At 35.3% G+C, this 15190-nt stretch overlaps 1 protein-coding gene across 3 annotated transcripts in view; it reads left to right on the top strand.

Moving 5' to 3' along the window:
* Positions 1 to 15190, top strand: part of SPAG17 (sperm associated antigen 17) — a 285233-nt gene that overhangs the window by 105735 nt on the left and 164308 nt on the right. For all 3 annotated transcript variants that reach the window (XM_056819265.1, XM_007485278.3, XM_007485281.3), the window contains exons 8-13: positions 959 to 1120; positions 2029 to 2104; positions 2730 to 2836; positions 6291 to 6428; positions 6523 to 6636; positions 13205 to 13355. In XM_056819265.1, coding sequence (XP_056675243.1) covers positions 959 to 1120; positions 2029 to 2104; positions 2730 to 2836; positions 6291 to 6428; positions 6523 to 6636; positions 13205 to 13355 — 748 coding nt within the window. The remainder of the gene's footprint in view (positions 1 to 958; positions 1121 to 2028; positions 2105 to 2729; positions 2837 to 6290; positions 6429 to 6522; positions 6637 to 13204; positions 13356 to 15190) is intronic.

Here is a 15190-nt window from a genome sequence, read left to right as displayed (position 1 = left end):
GTCTCTCTCTCTCTCTCTATCTCTCTCTGAGTATAATGTTAAAGGAGGACTAGAACCTCTGATGTAAGGGCTTACTGAATCCTTTTCAGGATTTTTCACTCACTTTTGGTGTCCACCAGGCACTCAACTCTCACTTCTGGCTCCAAAAAGCTGTAGTATGTACAGCAGCCAAATCCCAGTAAAACCATCACACCAGATGGGCAAAACTAGGTTGAGGATAACCAATGGGACAGAAACCTGTTGGTAAATTGGGGAGGGGGGGTATCCACCCCAAGCATGTGAAGACTTCCCTCAGAGGAATGAGTGATAAGAGCAATTTGTTCCAATGGCCATGAAGGTGGCTAAAGCAGGCCCTGTGGAGTGCTTACAGTTTGCTCAGGCAATGAAGATTCCAAGGCCATCTGCTGCATCCCATCCCAGGCCATTGTCAGTTGTCCTGACTTTTGCCTTGCCACTGGATTTTGATGATTGGAAGAAAGAGAGAGACTGATGACTTCTTGCAACTCTGTCTCACTTAAATCCCTTTCATCCTCTAGTCAGAATATCACCCTGTGATTGATCTGCTATGAAAATGAAGGACAAATAACATCTCTCTCTTGAAAAGTATCTCAAAGGGAGATGGAGCATATACCAGGCTGGCAGAATTTGTCATTTTACAGCTTGTACTCACTTGGTAGGCAATCTGAAATTTATGAACTATGTATTTTTTTTAATTTTCTGCAATTTTCCACATTTTCCAATTTTTATACTATGGTGAACTATGGGCAATTAAATCGATGGACACAAAATTAGGGGCTCTGAGGACCTTCCTGTACTATGATAATACTGGAAAAGAGAAGCATATATGCCAATGGGGGCTGGCTTCACAATTATAACATAAGGTAGCAAGAAAAACATTTCCTGAGTTTCCCTCATTATACAAAATTAATGCCTGTCCCTTTGGCATTTCCTCCTGTAGCTAGCCCTTGGTACTGAAATTTTTGAAATCATCGCTTGCCTGATATATGACAGCTTGGACTGGAGGCGGCAACATCAGAACTACTTAGAAAATATGAAACTTATTAACGTCCCACAAGTAGTCACTGAAAAAAGCCATCCGGAAATCCCTATGACTCCTGAGGTAGTTTATTCTCTTGTCATTAATGGATTGAGTGACTATTTAGCCAATCTTGTTTTCTTGATTTGTGAACAAGGATGTTATATAGTATGGCAGAATGTTACATGGAAGAATGCCCAAGATAAACTGGTTCTATTTTTTTTAACCCTTACCTTCCATCTTGGAATCAATACTCGGTGTTGGTTCCAAGGCAGAAGAGTAGTAAGGGCTAGGCAATGGGGGTTAAGTGACTTGCCCAGGGTCACACAGCTAGGGGGTGTCTGAGGTCATATTTGAACTCAGGATCTCCCATCTCTGGACCTGACTTTCAATCCACTAAGCCACCCAGCTGCCTTCTATTTCTATTTTCAAGGGTTTTGGGGGTGGTGGTGGAAAGAGAAGTAGTAGTCTCAGGCATATCTCTAAAGGAATATGGTATGGGATGAGATGGAGTTGCCAACTCTCTTATCTCAGGATATTTGATGACACGTCACAATGATGCAACATTAATTTTTTATTTCAATTTCACTTCCCATTTCTGCATTTTAATAGGGGAAGATTTTCTCAGTGATCTCGTCTATATTCAGCACAAGTATATAAATTTAACATGGCCCAACATTTGGCAAGCCAAGTCTAAGGTTGTCCCACATAAGAAAAGTTCCTAAAGTTCTTCCCTTCCCTAAAATCAATCAATTAGTCAATAATGTTGGTGAGGAAATTAAGAAGTGTTCATTTCCATAATGGTTTACCATGATTCTGATAGTTTCTACTCCACTGTAGTCTTACTAGTAGGCAGTTAATTAGGTGGCATTTATATAGTGACCCAGAAGGTTAGGAAGCACCAACATTAACTCAATAAAAGCATCCCCAGCATTTAAGAGCATTTCTTTTTGCTCAGTTGTTTAGATGTGTCTTTTTGGTGATTCTTTTAGGCAGCATCTGCAAGTTCAGCTGCAGCTTCAACCAAGAAGAAACCACATTTGGAAGACATATCACCACCACAAGATAGTATGTATGAAACATTGCAGGTTCAGATTTAGTTCAGTTCAAAGCTTCGATAAAACAAGTGTTCATTGCCTATGCTGTACACAGCATTGTGCTGTGCTTAATTAGAGATGAGACAGAAAGAGACAGAAAGAAAATAGTTCCTTGAAATCATTCTTCTGGGGAGATGCAAAGTGTACACAGATGAGCATATGTAAGCAAATTTGAGAAAAGAGTGTAGAAGATTAGCACCTGGGTGGAGTTGGGATGGAATCAAACAAGACTTCTCAGAAAAAGTGAGCTGAGCCCTGAAGGCATTTAAGGACTCTAAGAGGTACATGTGAAACTCCATTTCATGTTGGATGAGCAGAGTCAAGGAGGGCACAAACATTCAACTGTGAGATGTTGAATTTTGGGAATAGCTAGTAGTCCATCACATTGGCTTGAACATTGAGTGTGCAAATGGAAGGATCAACAATTCAGAAGATTGTCTTTAGAAAGGAGAAATTACCCCCAAACTCCTTTCTGGTATCTCTTGACCTCTTCTTCACAATAACTCTAGTGTAGCCGTGAATTCCACTCATGAATGAAATGCTAATGGAGAACACAGCTTAATAGTGCAGTGGATCATTTCTGTTGTACACAATAGGTGCCCTCACTACTGAAGTGGATATGAGATATTACAATGATTTGATGGAACAGATTCCTGAAGAATTCATTTCTGTGCCTTTGATTCTTAACTGCATCCTGGAACAGGTGGGTAATCCCACATAGTCATTTCTCCAACTTCATGACCTCCAGCAAGTCACTTAAACTCTCTATGCTTTGGTTTTATCATCTATAAATCAAAGATTAATTGATAGTCATGCCTGTTTTACTTGCCCCTGAAGTCCCTTATGAGGATAAAAATTACTTTGGGGGGAGAAAGCTTAATCATCTATATAGGAGACAAGACTTGGAGTCAAAAGCCCTGGGTTCAGTTCCTAGTGCTTCTACTTTCTGTTACTTGATCTTTGGGCAAGTCACTTAACTTAGGTCTCAGTTTCCTCATCTTTTAAGTGAGTGGGTTGTTTTAGATGGAGGTCCCTTTTTGTCCTGATCATAGATCATAGACCCTATTATAACTCAAGGCTTTGGCCCATTTGCTAAGACTCTACTCATTAGTAAAGAGTCATTACTAGATGCTCCCTACATGCATGAGGGGTAAAGTTGGCAAGAGCTTGGGAAATCTTGAGAGAAATCTTGGTTCTTCTGGCTTTTAGCTTCCTGAGAAGATACACTGGGTTCCAAGTTCTCTTCAAATGCAACTGATAGGTCAAAAACAATGAGGATTCATAAAATACCATGAAATTGGACAGTTAAGAGATCATTTGGTAATATTGAAGAAAGCAGTTGAATTTGAGTAATGAGATCAGAAGCAATATTTCAAAGAATTAAGTAATCAGTGAGTGGATAAGGAATCAATGAATATAAAGAGCTTTCTCTGGTAATTTCTCTGAAAATGGGAAGAGACTTAAAAGATGTAGCTTGAGGGAATGATAGGACATAGTGAGGATTTGTAAAGGGTGGAGTGACAGACATGTATGAAGACAGAAAGATTCTATTCTATAGAGGGAGATTGAAGAGAGCAGGGCAAAGATAAGTTTGTAATCTGTTAGAATAGAAGAAAGGAGTAACATCTAGGGTATATGCAAAAGAGTTAAGCTTTGGCAAGAGGAAAGGTCATCTCTTTATTAGGCACTGAAAGAAAGGAAGAGAGAGAGTGTATAATATCAAGGAATTTTGAGATGGTGAGAAAAGAGAATGCACAGAAAATGGGCTTAATTTTCTCAATAAGAGGTGAGGTCTTCAGCTGAAAAAGGACATAGGAGATCTGAGAGGCTTATGTACTGCAAGGAGAATTGGAAATAGCTTCTGTGGGGAGTGAGACAGAGAACTGATTAGAGAGAAATAAAATGCCATGATATCCCAAATAAAGTTGGATAGCATGGTTTATAATGTACCCATCATCACTACTATGTGACTTCCTCCTGTTCCATTCATCAGCACATGAGTAAGAGCAGAAGAAACAGCAATAAAAGTAATACAGTGCTGAAGTTTGGCATGGGATGAAGGGAAATAAAACAAAGGAGTGAGGGCTTCAAAAATAGATTTGAATTGGCTAACTATTAGATCACAACTGGAATGAGAGGCAAGTGAATTAAGAACAGGAGTAATGATAAGAAAGTGTAGAAATTAGATGCCAAATTGAGGGCAAGGCATAGATTTAGAAGTGCAGCAGAAAGATAGTGTTGGAATGATAAGGTTATGGTCAGAGGATCATCAAGAGTTTTTGGTTAATAACCAAAATGGAACAATTGTGGCTAATGGTAAGATTCAGAATGTAACCATCCCTGAATGGAGCTAAGATGAAAAGAGAGGGCAGCAAGATATAAGAAAAACTGGGACACTAGAAAGTTTGAATATGGAAGTCCCCTTGTAGAAGGGCAAGAATTAGTAAGACAGTGAGAGAGTTCTCTAACTCCATGAGAAGGAAGGAGAATGACCTTGTGGCCAATAACAATAATCATCCTGATCTAGATTGGATGGATATTTTGAGAAGATGTCGTTCTAAAATAGCTATTGCAGCATAGTTTAAAAAAGTATAAATGCTAAAAAGTATAAAAGAGATAAAAGAAAAAACTTTAAAATAAAATATTGACAAAACATTTGTCTTAATAAAAAGGCTAAAAAAGCCTAGAAACCATCTCAAAAAGAAGACCCTGGATCTACTTGCTGGACAAAGACATATGATAGTTATGGCACCACCTTTTTCAAAACTTTTGGAAAGAAGATAGTTGAAGACTGAAATAGTGGGAGATGATGGAAGACTATGAAATAATATTCCCTTTTTAACATTCCCACATAAAATTGTCTTTTCCCCCATCCCTAACAGAGGTTTTTTGAGGGGTCATTGGCGGGATCTCAAAGGATACTAAGATACAGATGGATTATAATTTGTACTATTGGATATTGTACCTACATTGATACGATCTACTAAAAGTTATGGTATTTATATAGTATTATTGTCATTAGGACATACCCAATGACAGATTATATTCTGATCAACAGAGAATCAGCCTCACAAAGTTTAGAAAGTCTCACCACCTACTTTGCTACAAAAGTGATATTTGCTTTTGACCACAATAGTTCTTAGATATCATCTATTGAATTGTAGAAGAATTGAGGTTTCTGCATTAATAGAAGTAGTGTCAACATTGATGAAAATAATGCCAATGTCACCATATTGTCATTTTCATTATATTTGTAGATCTACCCCTATCTTATTATGCAAATGTAAGCCTAGTATTTCCCTAACACCAAAGGGTCACATCATTACATCATTTTGACATGGATGTGGCTTTTGAAGACTATGACAATTGATCAGAAGCTCTAATGGATCCTATGAAGCTTGAAAGGCTTTGAGTATGGTATTTCCAAGGACCAACCTAGATAAATTCAGAAAGGTTCTCAACTAAGATGGCTATAGGGTAATTAACTTCCCCACCCTTCTCAAATATTAGAATAGTCTGTGTCTTTGAAAGAATGCCTCCACTAGCAAAGGCATGAACTTCTTAAAATTTTTAAAGATTTCATCTTTTTGGACTCAATTTCATGGTTTCCTTTTTTGTCTGAACTAATGATTTCATTGGTGTATGGGAACTCTTAGAAAGGCACCTCTCTATTGATTTGCAGTTGTTTTGCAACAGGTAGTATCAGAAAGATGCCTGGGGCACTAAGAAGTTAAGTGATTTGCTCATGGTCACAAAGTATATATTTTGAACTTGAATGCAAGTATTTCTAACTTCTAAACTTATACCATGCTACCTCAGTTTCTCCATTTAGATGAGAATTTTACCTACTGCTCACTGTGTAACTTGCAAAATTTAAAAATGCAGCATTGAGATTTTTAAGAAATAAGGTCAGGTTTTAAAAAATAAAAAGAAATACACCATAAAATTGTAATTTCTGTAGTAGGAAAGTTTCTCATTGTATAATCATGACTTTCCTCTTGTGTGTTTACTTTCACAATTACTGATCCTCTACTTGCAACAACTGATTTTTTCTTCTCCTGAATTAAGGAATTATGTAATTTCATCAAAGAACTGATCATTAGGACAGTTCCTCTCTTGAAGTAAAATGCATACTTTTATACATATATTTTTAATAGATCGTGGCAACAGAGAATGAGCTTATCCCACCTAGCTTAATGCCACCCACACCCAGAGAGGACGGGTTGGATCCCCGAATTGCAGCTCACATTGTATCTATCCTGCCATCTCTTTGTCTCACAGAGTCTGAAAAACAGGTAAATATTGGTTCAGATTATCCCATTTACCTCCACCACCAGAAAATCTTGCAAGTCTCTTTTTAAAATCTAACAATGATTTTCCATTAAACAGAATCTGCATCGTATATTCTTACCTGAAAATGAGAGAGAGAAAAAAGCAGACCAGAAAGGTCCTCTCATTCTAAACTACCATGATGCACAGGGTCACAAGAGGCATGTACTAAAGGTAATTATTATTATTGTTGTTGTTGTTGTTGTTATTGTTGTTATACATATTATATGAGACACTTATCATAGTAGATAGAGAACAGAATTGTGTGTATAGTGTAATTCTGCTGGTGTGATGCTGAGCAAATCACTTAACCTCAGTGTTTTACTATAGAGTATTCTTCACAATATAAAAAAAATTCTAGAAAAGTTACCAAAAAAAAAAAAAAGAAAAAATGTCAACCTATATGTTGGTCAAAAGACTTTCCTTACATAAGGGCTCCTAATATCATTTAAGCCAATAGTTCCAGTTCCTGTCCTCCCTAAAAATTGACAGTGATGATGGGGGTGATGAGGCTGATGATGGTAATGATTGAGAGATGGTCTACCTGTTGTAGTGGCTGCTGATTTGGAAACCAGGAAGACCTGAGTTTAAGTCTGGCTTCTATCACATACTGGATTTGTGATTCTGAGTAAGTCATTTAGCTTCTCAGTGTCCCAGGCAATTCTCTTTAAAGCCAGAAGTAAAATAGTTGCTTGTTTACTTTGGAGGAAGGCATTTCTTTGGATTTTTCTACATGAATGAAATTGAAATTCCATATTAATTATAACCAAAACCCATAAGTTTAATAATATTTCTCCCATCTCAAATTATTCTATGCATATTTATCTGCATATATGCCAAATATAAACTCCTTGATAATAAAGACTATGTTGTTTTTGTAGAAGCAGCTAGATGACACAGTGGATAGAGTCCCGAGTCTGGAGTCACGTAGAGCTGAGTTCAAATTTGGCCTCAGACACTTACTAGCTGTGTGACCCTAGACAAGTCTCTCTTTCCCTCAATTTCTTCACCTGTAAAATGAGGATTAAAAAATAGCACCTACGTCCCAGAGTTATTGTGAGGATTGAAAGATAATATTTGTAAAAAAGTGCTTAGCACAGTGCCTTATATATAGTAGGTGCTATATAAATGCTTACTCCCTTCTCCTCTGTGTTATCCAACATCTACTGCAGAATCCTCAAATTAAGAGGAATTTAACAAATATTTCTTGAATTAAATGTTCTCTAGTTCCCCTTCCATCCTCTTCTGGATTCCATTGTGCTTGCCATCAACTTTCATAAAATGTAAACAGAACAGCAGAAAGTATTGCAAAAGTGATCTGACCACAGCTAAAGATAGTGAATATATAAATATAGAGTAATTATGGTTTACTTCACTCAATTCTATTTAACATGCATTTATCAAGCACTTCCTTTTTATAAAGCACTGTGCTAGGCGCTAGCAATAAAAGTAAATAAAACTGTGGGATAGGTTTTGGGAACAGTGAGTCAATATGATTTAAAAGGAGAAAAACATGAAGCATAGTAATATAAAAGAAGAATAGAGAGGAAGGGAAGAACTATGTTGTGAAGGAATAGCTTTATATACCAAGTCAAAGAGTTTGTACTTTATCCTTGAGAGCCCACGAAGCAATTACAGATTTTTCTGTAGGTAGTAGCTGTCTGATTTGAGTCTGACTTTGGCAGTTGTGTACAGGATGAATTGGAGGGGATGGAAAATAGTGGAGACTCTGGAGGCAGGAAGACCAGTTAGGAGATTAATATAATAGTCCAGGTGAGAGGTTTTTAGGACACTCTATCTCTAATGATGAACCTTAAGATCACACGGCTTGGAGGAAGCAAAGTGGTTCAGTGGATTGAGAGCCAAGCCCAGAGAGGAGAAGTCCTAGGTTCAAATCTGACCTCAAACACTTCCTATCTGTGTGAGCCTGGGTAAGTCATTTAATTAACCCCATTGCCTGCCCATGACCACTCAGTATTGGTACCACTCAGAAGGTAAATAAATCTCATTAGCTTTTTTGATTGCCATATCACTTTATTGAGCATGTAGTGTACAAAAGTCATTTCTCACAGGAAATCTCATACATGTACATTTTATTTTTAAAAGCATAATGTACAAGCTTAAGTCTCTAGTCTCCTAGCTTCATAACCTTGGCATTACCATCATCTCCTTGTTCTTCCTCACCTTGTATTCATAATCATTTGACAAATCTTGCAATTCTCCATCTACCATATTTCCTATGGATGTCTCTTCTTAATGAAATAACTACCATGCTAGTTAAGGTCCCCATCACCTTTAACAAGGTTATTTTAGTGGCCTCCTAATTGGTCTCTCTGCCTGAAGTCTCTTCCCATTCCAAGTCATTCTATACTGTTGCCAAAACAAAAGTCTTCAAGTGTACCATGTCTTTCTCCTCTTCAGTGAATTCCAGTGGCTCCCTAATTAAATCTAGTATCAAAAAAAATTAATATTTTATTTTTCCTCAATTACATGTAAATTTTTTTTCACATTCATTTTTTAGGTTTTGCCTTCTAAATTCTGTTCTTTTTTCTGATCCTTCCTCCCTCCCTCTTTCCTTACATCCTTCCTCCCCTCAACCCTCCCTGAGAAGGTAAACAACCTGATTTAGATTTTACATGTGCAATCATGCAAAATATTTTTCCATATTAGTCATTTTGTGGAGGGATCTAAATTTTTCAAAAAACGAGAAGAAAGAAAATGAAATTTGGTATGTTTCAATTGGCAATCAGACTCCTTCAGTTCTTTCTCAGAGGACAGATGGCATTTTTTATCATCAGTCTCTGGGATTGTCTTGATCACTGAATTGCTGAGAATAATTAGACCATTCGTAGTTGTTCATCAGTAAATATTGCTGTCATTTTGTACAATGTTCTTCTGGCTCTGCTCACTCCACTTTGCATCAGTTCATGTAAGTCTTCATCTAAGATCAAATATAAGCTCCACTGGTTAGCTTTTAAAGACCTTTAAAACTTGGTTCTAACCTATCTGTCCAGTATCATTGGATATTACTCCTCTATCTTCATTCTATAATCCAGCCAAACTGGCTTTCTCTTTGTTTCTCCCATATAACATTTCATCTCTCATTTTCTTCTAAACTCTTTGGGAATAGAGATTGTTTTATTCCTTGTGTTTGTGTCTCCAACACTCAGAATACACACAGTAGGTATTCAACAAATGCTTGCTGAATGACTAAAGTTTGAAAAGTTCTAAAGGGTGTCCAGAAATTAGTGTAATTTTAACTTACTATAACTTAAAACTGTAATAATTTATATTTATCATATATGTGTATATGCATATGATATCACAGGCAAATATATTTATATATTTATCATATGAAATATGGTCTTATTAATGGTTATATGAACCATGTATAATATGTATGTACTCATATAATATACATATGTATGTAATATTTAAATGTATTTGTATATAATGTAAAATATATAGTCTCCCTCATTAGAAGCAATCTCTGCTCCCAAGGAGCTTGTATTCTAATGGGAAAGACAAAATTTATAAATACAGCTGAATATAAGAAAGTTTCAGAAGGAGGGCACTAGCAGCTAGAAAAATCAGAAAAAGCTACTTACAGAAAGTGGTCTTTAAAAGATATCTTGAAGGAAGAGAAGTATTCTTTGAGGCATTGGTGAGGAGGAAGACCAGAGATGATAAAGTACTAAGAACTGATAAAATAAAGATAGGCTTTGTAGAACCAGTATTATGTGTCGTAGGAATATACTTGATGCCTTTCCAGTAAGATTAGGGCTAAAACAAAAGCTTCATTATTACCAATACTATTTAATATAATGTTAGACATTCTAGCTAAAACAATAATACAGAAAAAGAAACCTAGAGAATAAGTATAAGAGGAAATAATTATTTTTGCAAATGATATAATGGTATAAAGAATCCCATAGATTTAACTAAAATAAGTAACTAATAACTTCAGCAAAGTCATAGCATTAAATATAAATCCTCATAAGTCATCCATATGTCTGTATTTTATGGAGAAAAATCAGTAGGAAGAGATAGAAAGAGAAATTTGGAATGCCATATACATTGATGCAAAACTTAAAATAACTACAGAATGTGTAAAATACTTGTGAGTCTAACTATAGAGACAAATGCAATTAGATGAGTACAACTACAAGAAAAGCTATATTTATAGGTATATAAATGAAACTAAATAATGGAAGGAATATTAATTCATGGGTATGCCAAGCCAATAGAATTAAAATAATACTACTAGCCCAAATTACTTTATTTATCCAAAGCCCTACCAAGTTATCAAAGGATTATTTTATAAAACTAGAAGAAATAATAAGTAATGCCATCTAGATGGACAAAATAGAAAGAATTTCAAGGAAATTAAGGCCAAAATAAAGTGGCAGGAATTAGGCTTGGCTGTAATATATCTCACATTATAATCTAAAGTAATAATCAATGATACTGGTTAAAAAACAGAAAGGTCAATAAATGAAATAGATTAGGTACACAATATACAGAAGCAAATAGTATCTTAGTATTCAATAAACCCAAGGATCTCAGCTACTAAGAAAACTAAACAGCAATATAACAGATACTAGGTTTTGATCAACATTTCACACAGTATATCAAAATTAGTTCCAGATAGATACATGACTTGCCTATAAAGGGTCAATAACAAATCAGAGGAGCAAGGAAGAACTTTAATATTTGTAGATGGGTGAATAATTTGTGATCCAACAAAAGAGAAAGAGGATCACAGAAGATATAATGGACAATAAAAGCAATACCACTAGAGTTAGAAGGGGGACAATTAAAAGAAGAAGTGGGGATCTTTGTAGAACATTTATCTGATAAAGATTTCACTTCCAAGATAAAGAAGTAGATTCAAATTTATGAGAATGTCATCTGCTAATTAATAACTGATTGAAAGACATGAACACACATATTGAAGGAAGACACGAATGCTATCAATAGCCATAAGAAAATAAAAGTGCTGCAAATAACTAAGAAATATGAAAATTAAAGCCACCAAGAGAATGAACTTAGTACTAATGATGATGTATTATATTGGTGAGGATGACAAAAAAAAGAAAATAACATGTTAGAAAGATAATGAAAACATAGGCCCATTAATGCACCAATCCATAATTTCCTATAAATTAGTTTAGAAGAAAGCAGTTTTCACCTATGTTCAAAAGATCACTAAACTATGCATATCCTTTGATCCAGTGATACCACTAGACGGTCTGTTCCTCACAAGAGATAAAAGGCAGATGAAAAAGGAGTCATACATTCAAAAATATTTAAAGCAAATATTTTTGTAGTAGCAAAGAACTGGAAACTAAGGGAGTATACATAAATTAGGGAATGACTGAGCAAAGTATGGCATTATTTATAATGGAATACTATTGTGATATAAGAAATAATCAAGGGGATGTGTTCAGCAAAATATGGGAAGACATATTCGCTGATGTGGATTAAAGTAAGCAAAACAAGGAGAAAAAATTTTATAATAACAAAATTATTAAAAATAATTTTGAAAGATTTAAGAACCCTTATCAATGGAATGAACATGATTCAAGAAGATTAGTAATCAACTATTTCATGAAGGCAGCTAAGTGACTCATTGGATTGAAAGCCAGGCCTAGAGATAGGAGGTCTTGGCTTCAAATTTGATCTCAGACACTTCCTAGCTGTGTGACCCAGGACAAGCTACTTAACTCCCATTGCCTCACCCTTATTGCTCATCTGACTTGAAACCAATATGCAGTATTGATTCTAAGGCAGACGATGAGGGTTTTACATAATACTAATAATAATGAACTGTATCACCTCCCTCTTTCCTCATAGTAGAGGGATGATGGATTCAAGATGTAGAATGAGATATACATTTTTTAACAAAAAAAAAATATAGGCATTTGTTTTGCTTAACTATGTATATTTGTTTCAAAGGTTCTATTTTTTTTTTAATTGGGAGCAGACAAGAAGGAGATAAAATAAATGCTCATTAATTGAAAAATAAAATGGGGGAAATGGAAAGTCTTAAAATTTCATTTGAGCTGAACCTTAAAGGAAACTAAGAATTCTAAAAAATGAAGGCGAAAAAGAAGTACATTTCAGAAATGGGCCAACTATTAACCTTCTGAGGATAATAAGTTTTACTTGTCCTTTGTAGAAATGATCCAACAAGTACAACAGAATTAATTTAAATAGAAATAATTTAAAGTTATGACCCAAATAAGTAGTGACTATTTATGACATTAGCCCCAAGTTAGGCAAAATGATAAGAAATAAAGTCAGGAAAAATTCTTCATTCTTAACCATTTCTTCGGTAGCAATATCAACAGATTTGCCAAGATGGGTTTTGTTGAGATGGTGGGATGTTTTGCTTTTAGTTAGTATCTTGTTGCTACAAAAACCAATGGAAGCCAGGAAAGGATCTGGAGAAGGGAAAGATTAATGGATATCGGCCTTTGGCAGTCTGTCAGTTCATATGAAGAGTTAGTTCTTTCCTTGTGCCAGGAAACTCTGTCCAAAAAGGAAAAAAAAACATACTTTTTTGACCTTCAGCAAAATACTAATAGTTTGTCCCCTTCAATTACTATTGATATCCCCATCCTCAAATAATGAGTGTAAGGAGTATCATGTTTTACCCTCTACATATTTATAAGGTTCCTGACAGCTTACCTTCTGGGGAGACTTTAATGGTTTCTGTCACATTATTCTTTTGCATCAGGCCCAGAAGAATTTTGACCCAGTACAAATTGAGCAGGAGATGCAGGCCAAGCTACCACTGTGGAAACTTCTTCAATTCCCTTTGCTTCCTTTGTGGAATAACACCAAACGTCTGGCTACAATTCATGAACTCATGCACTATTGTACTAATGGTGAATAAATGTCTTATTTCTAGTTTGTATTCATTTGTTCACAGGCGTGTTTATGGATATACCATAAGATTACACCCTCTTTTTTAAAAAAGAGTGACTAAATTTCTATTTTGAATTTGTACATATTTGTTCATGTATATAATTGACATGAGATTGAACCATATGCATGTATATGTGTTATGTGTATTATAACTATACATATATGTAGTTTTCATTGGTAAAAAGTTTTCTTGAGTCTGAAATAGAAAATTTATGAGCTGCTATTTTTGTTCATTTGTTATCTGGTCCCAAAAGTTTCTTCTGTTTAATTTAATTCCCTTAATCAGTAATTGGAAAAGCTTGCATGGACAAATGTGCCCTTCAAAGTGACAACTTTCTCTTCAGTGTGACAGTTAAGAGGTGAATAGAAATAAGGAAGTTTAAGAAATAGTTGAAATGGGAAAACAGAACAGAGGTCAGGAACTTGAAGGGGTTGGACTACATGCTTCTGAAGCCCCTTCTGACTTTGAGATTCTTGGATTCTTCTATTAAGCCTCTTACAAAATTATGCTCCCTAATTCATCTGGGTTTGAGTTGGAAATATTTGTCTTAAGACATGTTAAATCCATAGAGTATTTACTAAAGCAACCAGTCCTAAACTCCATGTCTCTCAGAACTCTTAACACTGAAAATCAATCAACAAGTATTTATTATTCACTTACTGTGTACCAATCCCTCATCACCTCTTGCCTGGATGGTAGTAATAGTCTCCCTAACTCAAGTCTCTCTTCTCCCTAGAAACTGCCCTCTACACAACTTCAAAGTGATCTTCATAATGAAAGGATCTAATCATAACCACCACCCCCCAGCTCAATAAAATCTTTTGGCTATCTGTTATCTCTAGGAAAAATACAGACCTCTCTGTTTGACCTTTGAAGCCCCTCATAAGTACTCCAACTTGCCATCCCAGCCTTATTATTCCTTACTCCTCTTCATATACTATACAGTACAGAAAAAATAGCTTTCTTGCCATTCTTCACACATAAAATCTTATAGGCACATTCATTCTGGGAATGCCTTCCTTCCCCACTTCTTCCTCTTAGAATCCTACTTTCTGCCATCCATACTTTTAACATGGCATATTTATGATTTTACTGAGCAAAACAAGACCACACATTATGTGTCTTTACATCTGTCCTCTACATCTCTCTGCCTCTGTTTCTTCACTAATCATATCTTCTTTTACTAGAGCCTAAGATCAAGAATTACAGACTAAACTTATATTTTTTCTCTACTTTCCAGTCTTAATCTTCCTTCAAGGGCTAGCTAAAATGTCCCCTCTCTATTTCTCTCTCACTATTGATTCTGACTTACAATGATTCCTTCTCCTGAACCGTAAGCAGAATTTTTCTCTTTATCACATATTTCACACTTAACATAGTGTGTTAACATATGAACATAGAAATAATAGATACCTATTATTAAGTATTGTACCACATTGGTATGTCTTGTCCTTCCAAATTTGTATTTCTTTGTATATCCTCAGAGATTAGAATATTGGAATTACTCAGTGAATATGTTTTCTTGATTGTCGTTTTAAAAAATATATTGAGTAACCACCAGATTGACAATACTGTGCTAACCATGATGAGATGTAGAACATAAAAGGGTTGTTTTTCATTTCTTCACTGAACTTATTACATAGGGTTTACTAAAAATCAATGATTTTGAGGCATGAATATTTTCTAGTCTTTTAAAAGTTAAAAAGCCTTATTTTTTTATATTGCTAACAGTAAGTTATGTTTTTGTTGCCTTCCATAGATGCATTAATCAGCTATTATGTACAAAACAGTGGG

The sequence above is a fragment of the Monodelphis domestica genome, chromosome 2 (assembly GCF_027887165.1).
Source record: "Monodelphis domestica isolate mMonDom1 chromosome 2, mMonDom1.pri, whole genome shotgun sequence".
NCBI classification, from domain to species: Eukaryota; Metazoa; Chordata; class Mammalia; order Didelphimorphia; family Didelphidae; genus Monodelphis; species Monodelphis domestica.
The sequence above is the reverse complement of the archived record's forward strand: the minus strand, read 5'-3'. Positions and strand labels throughout refer to the sequence as shown.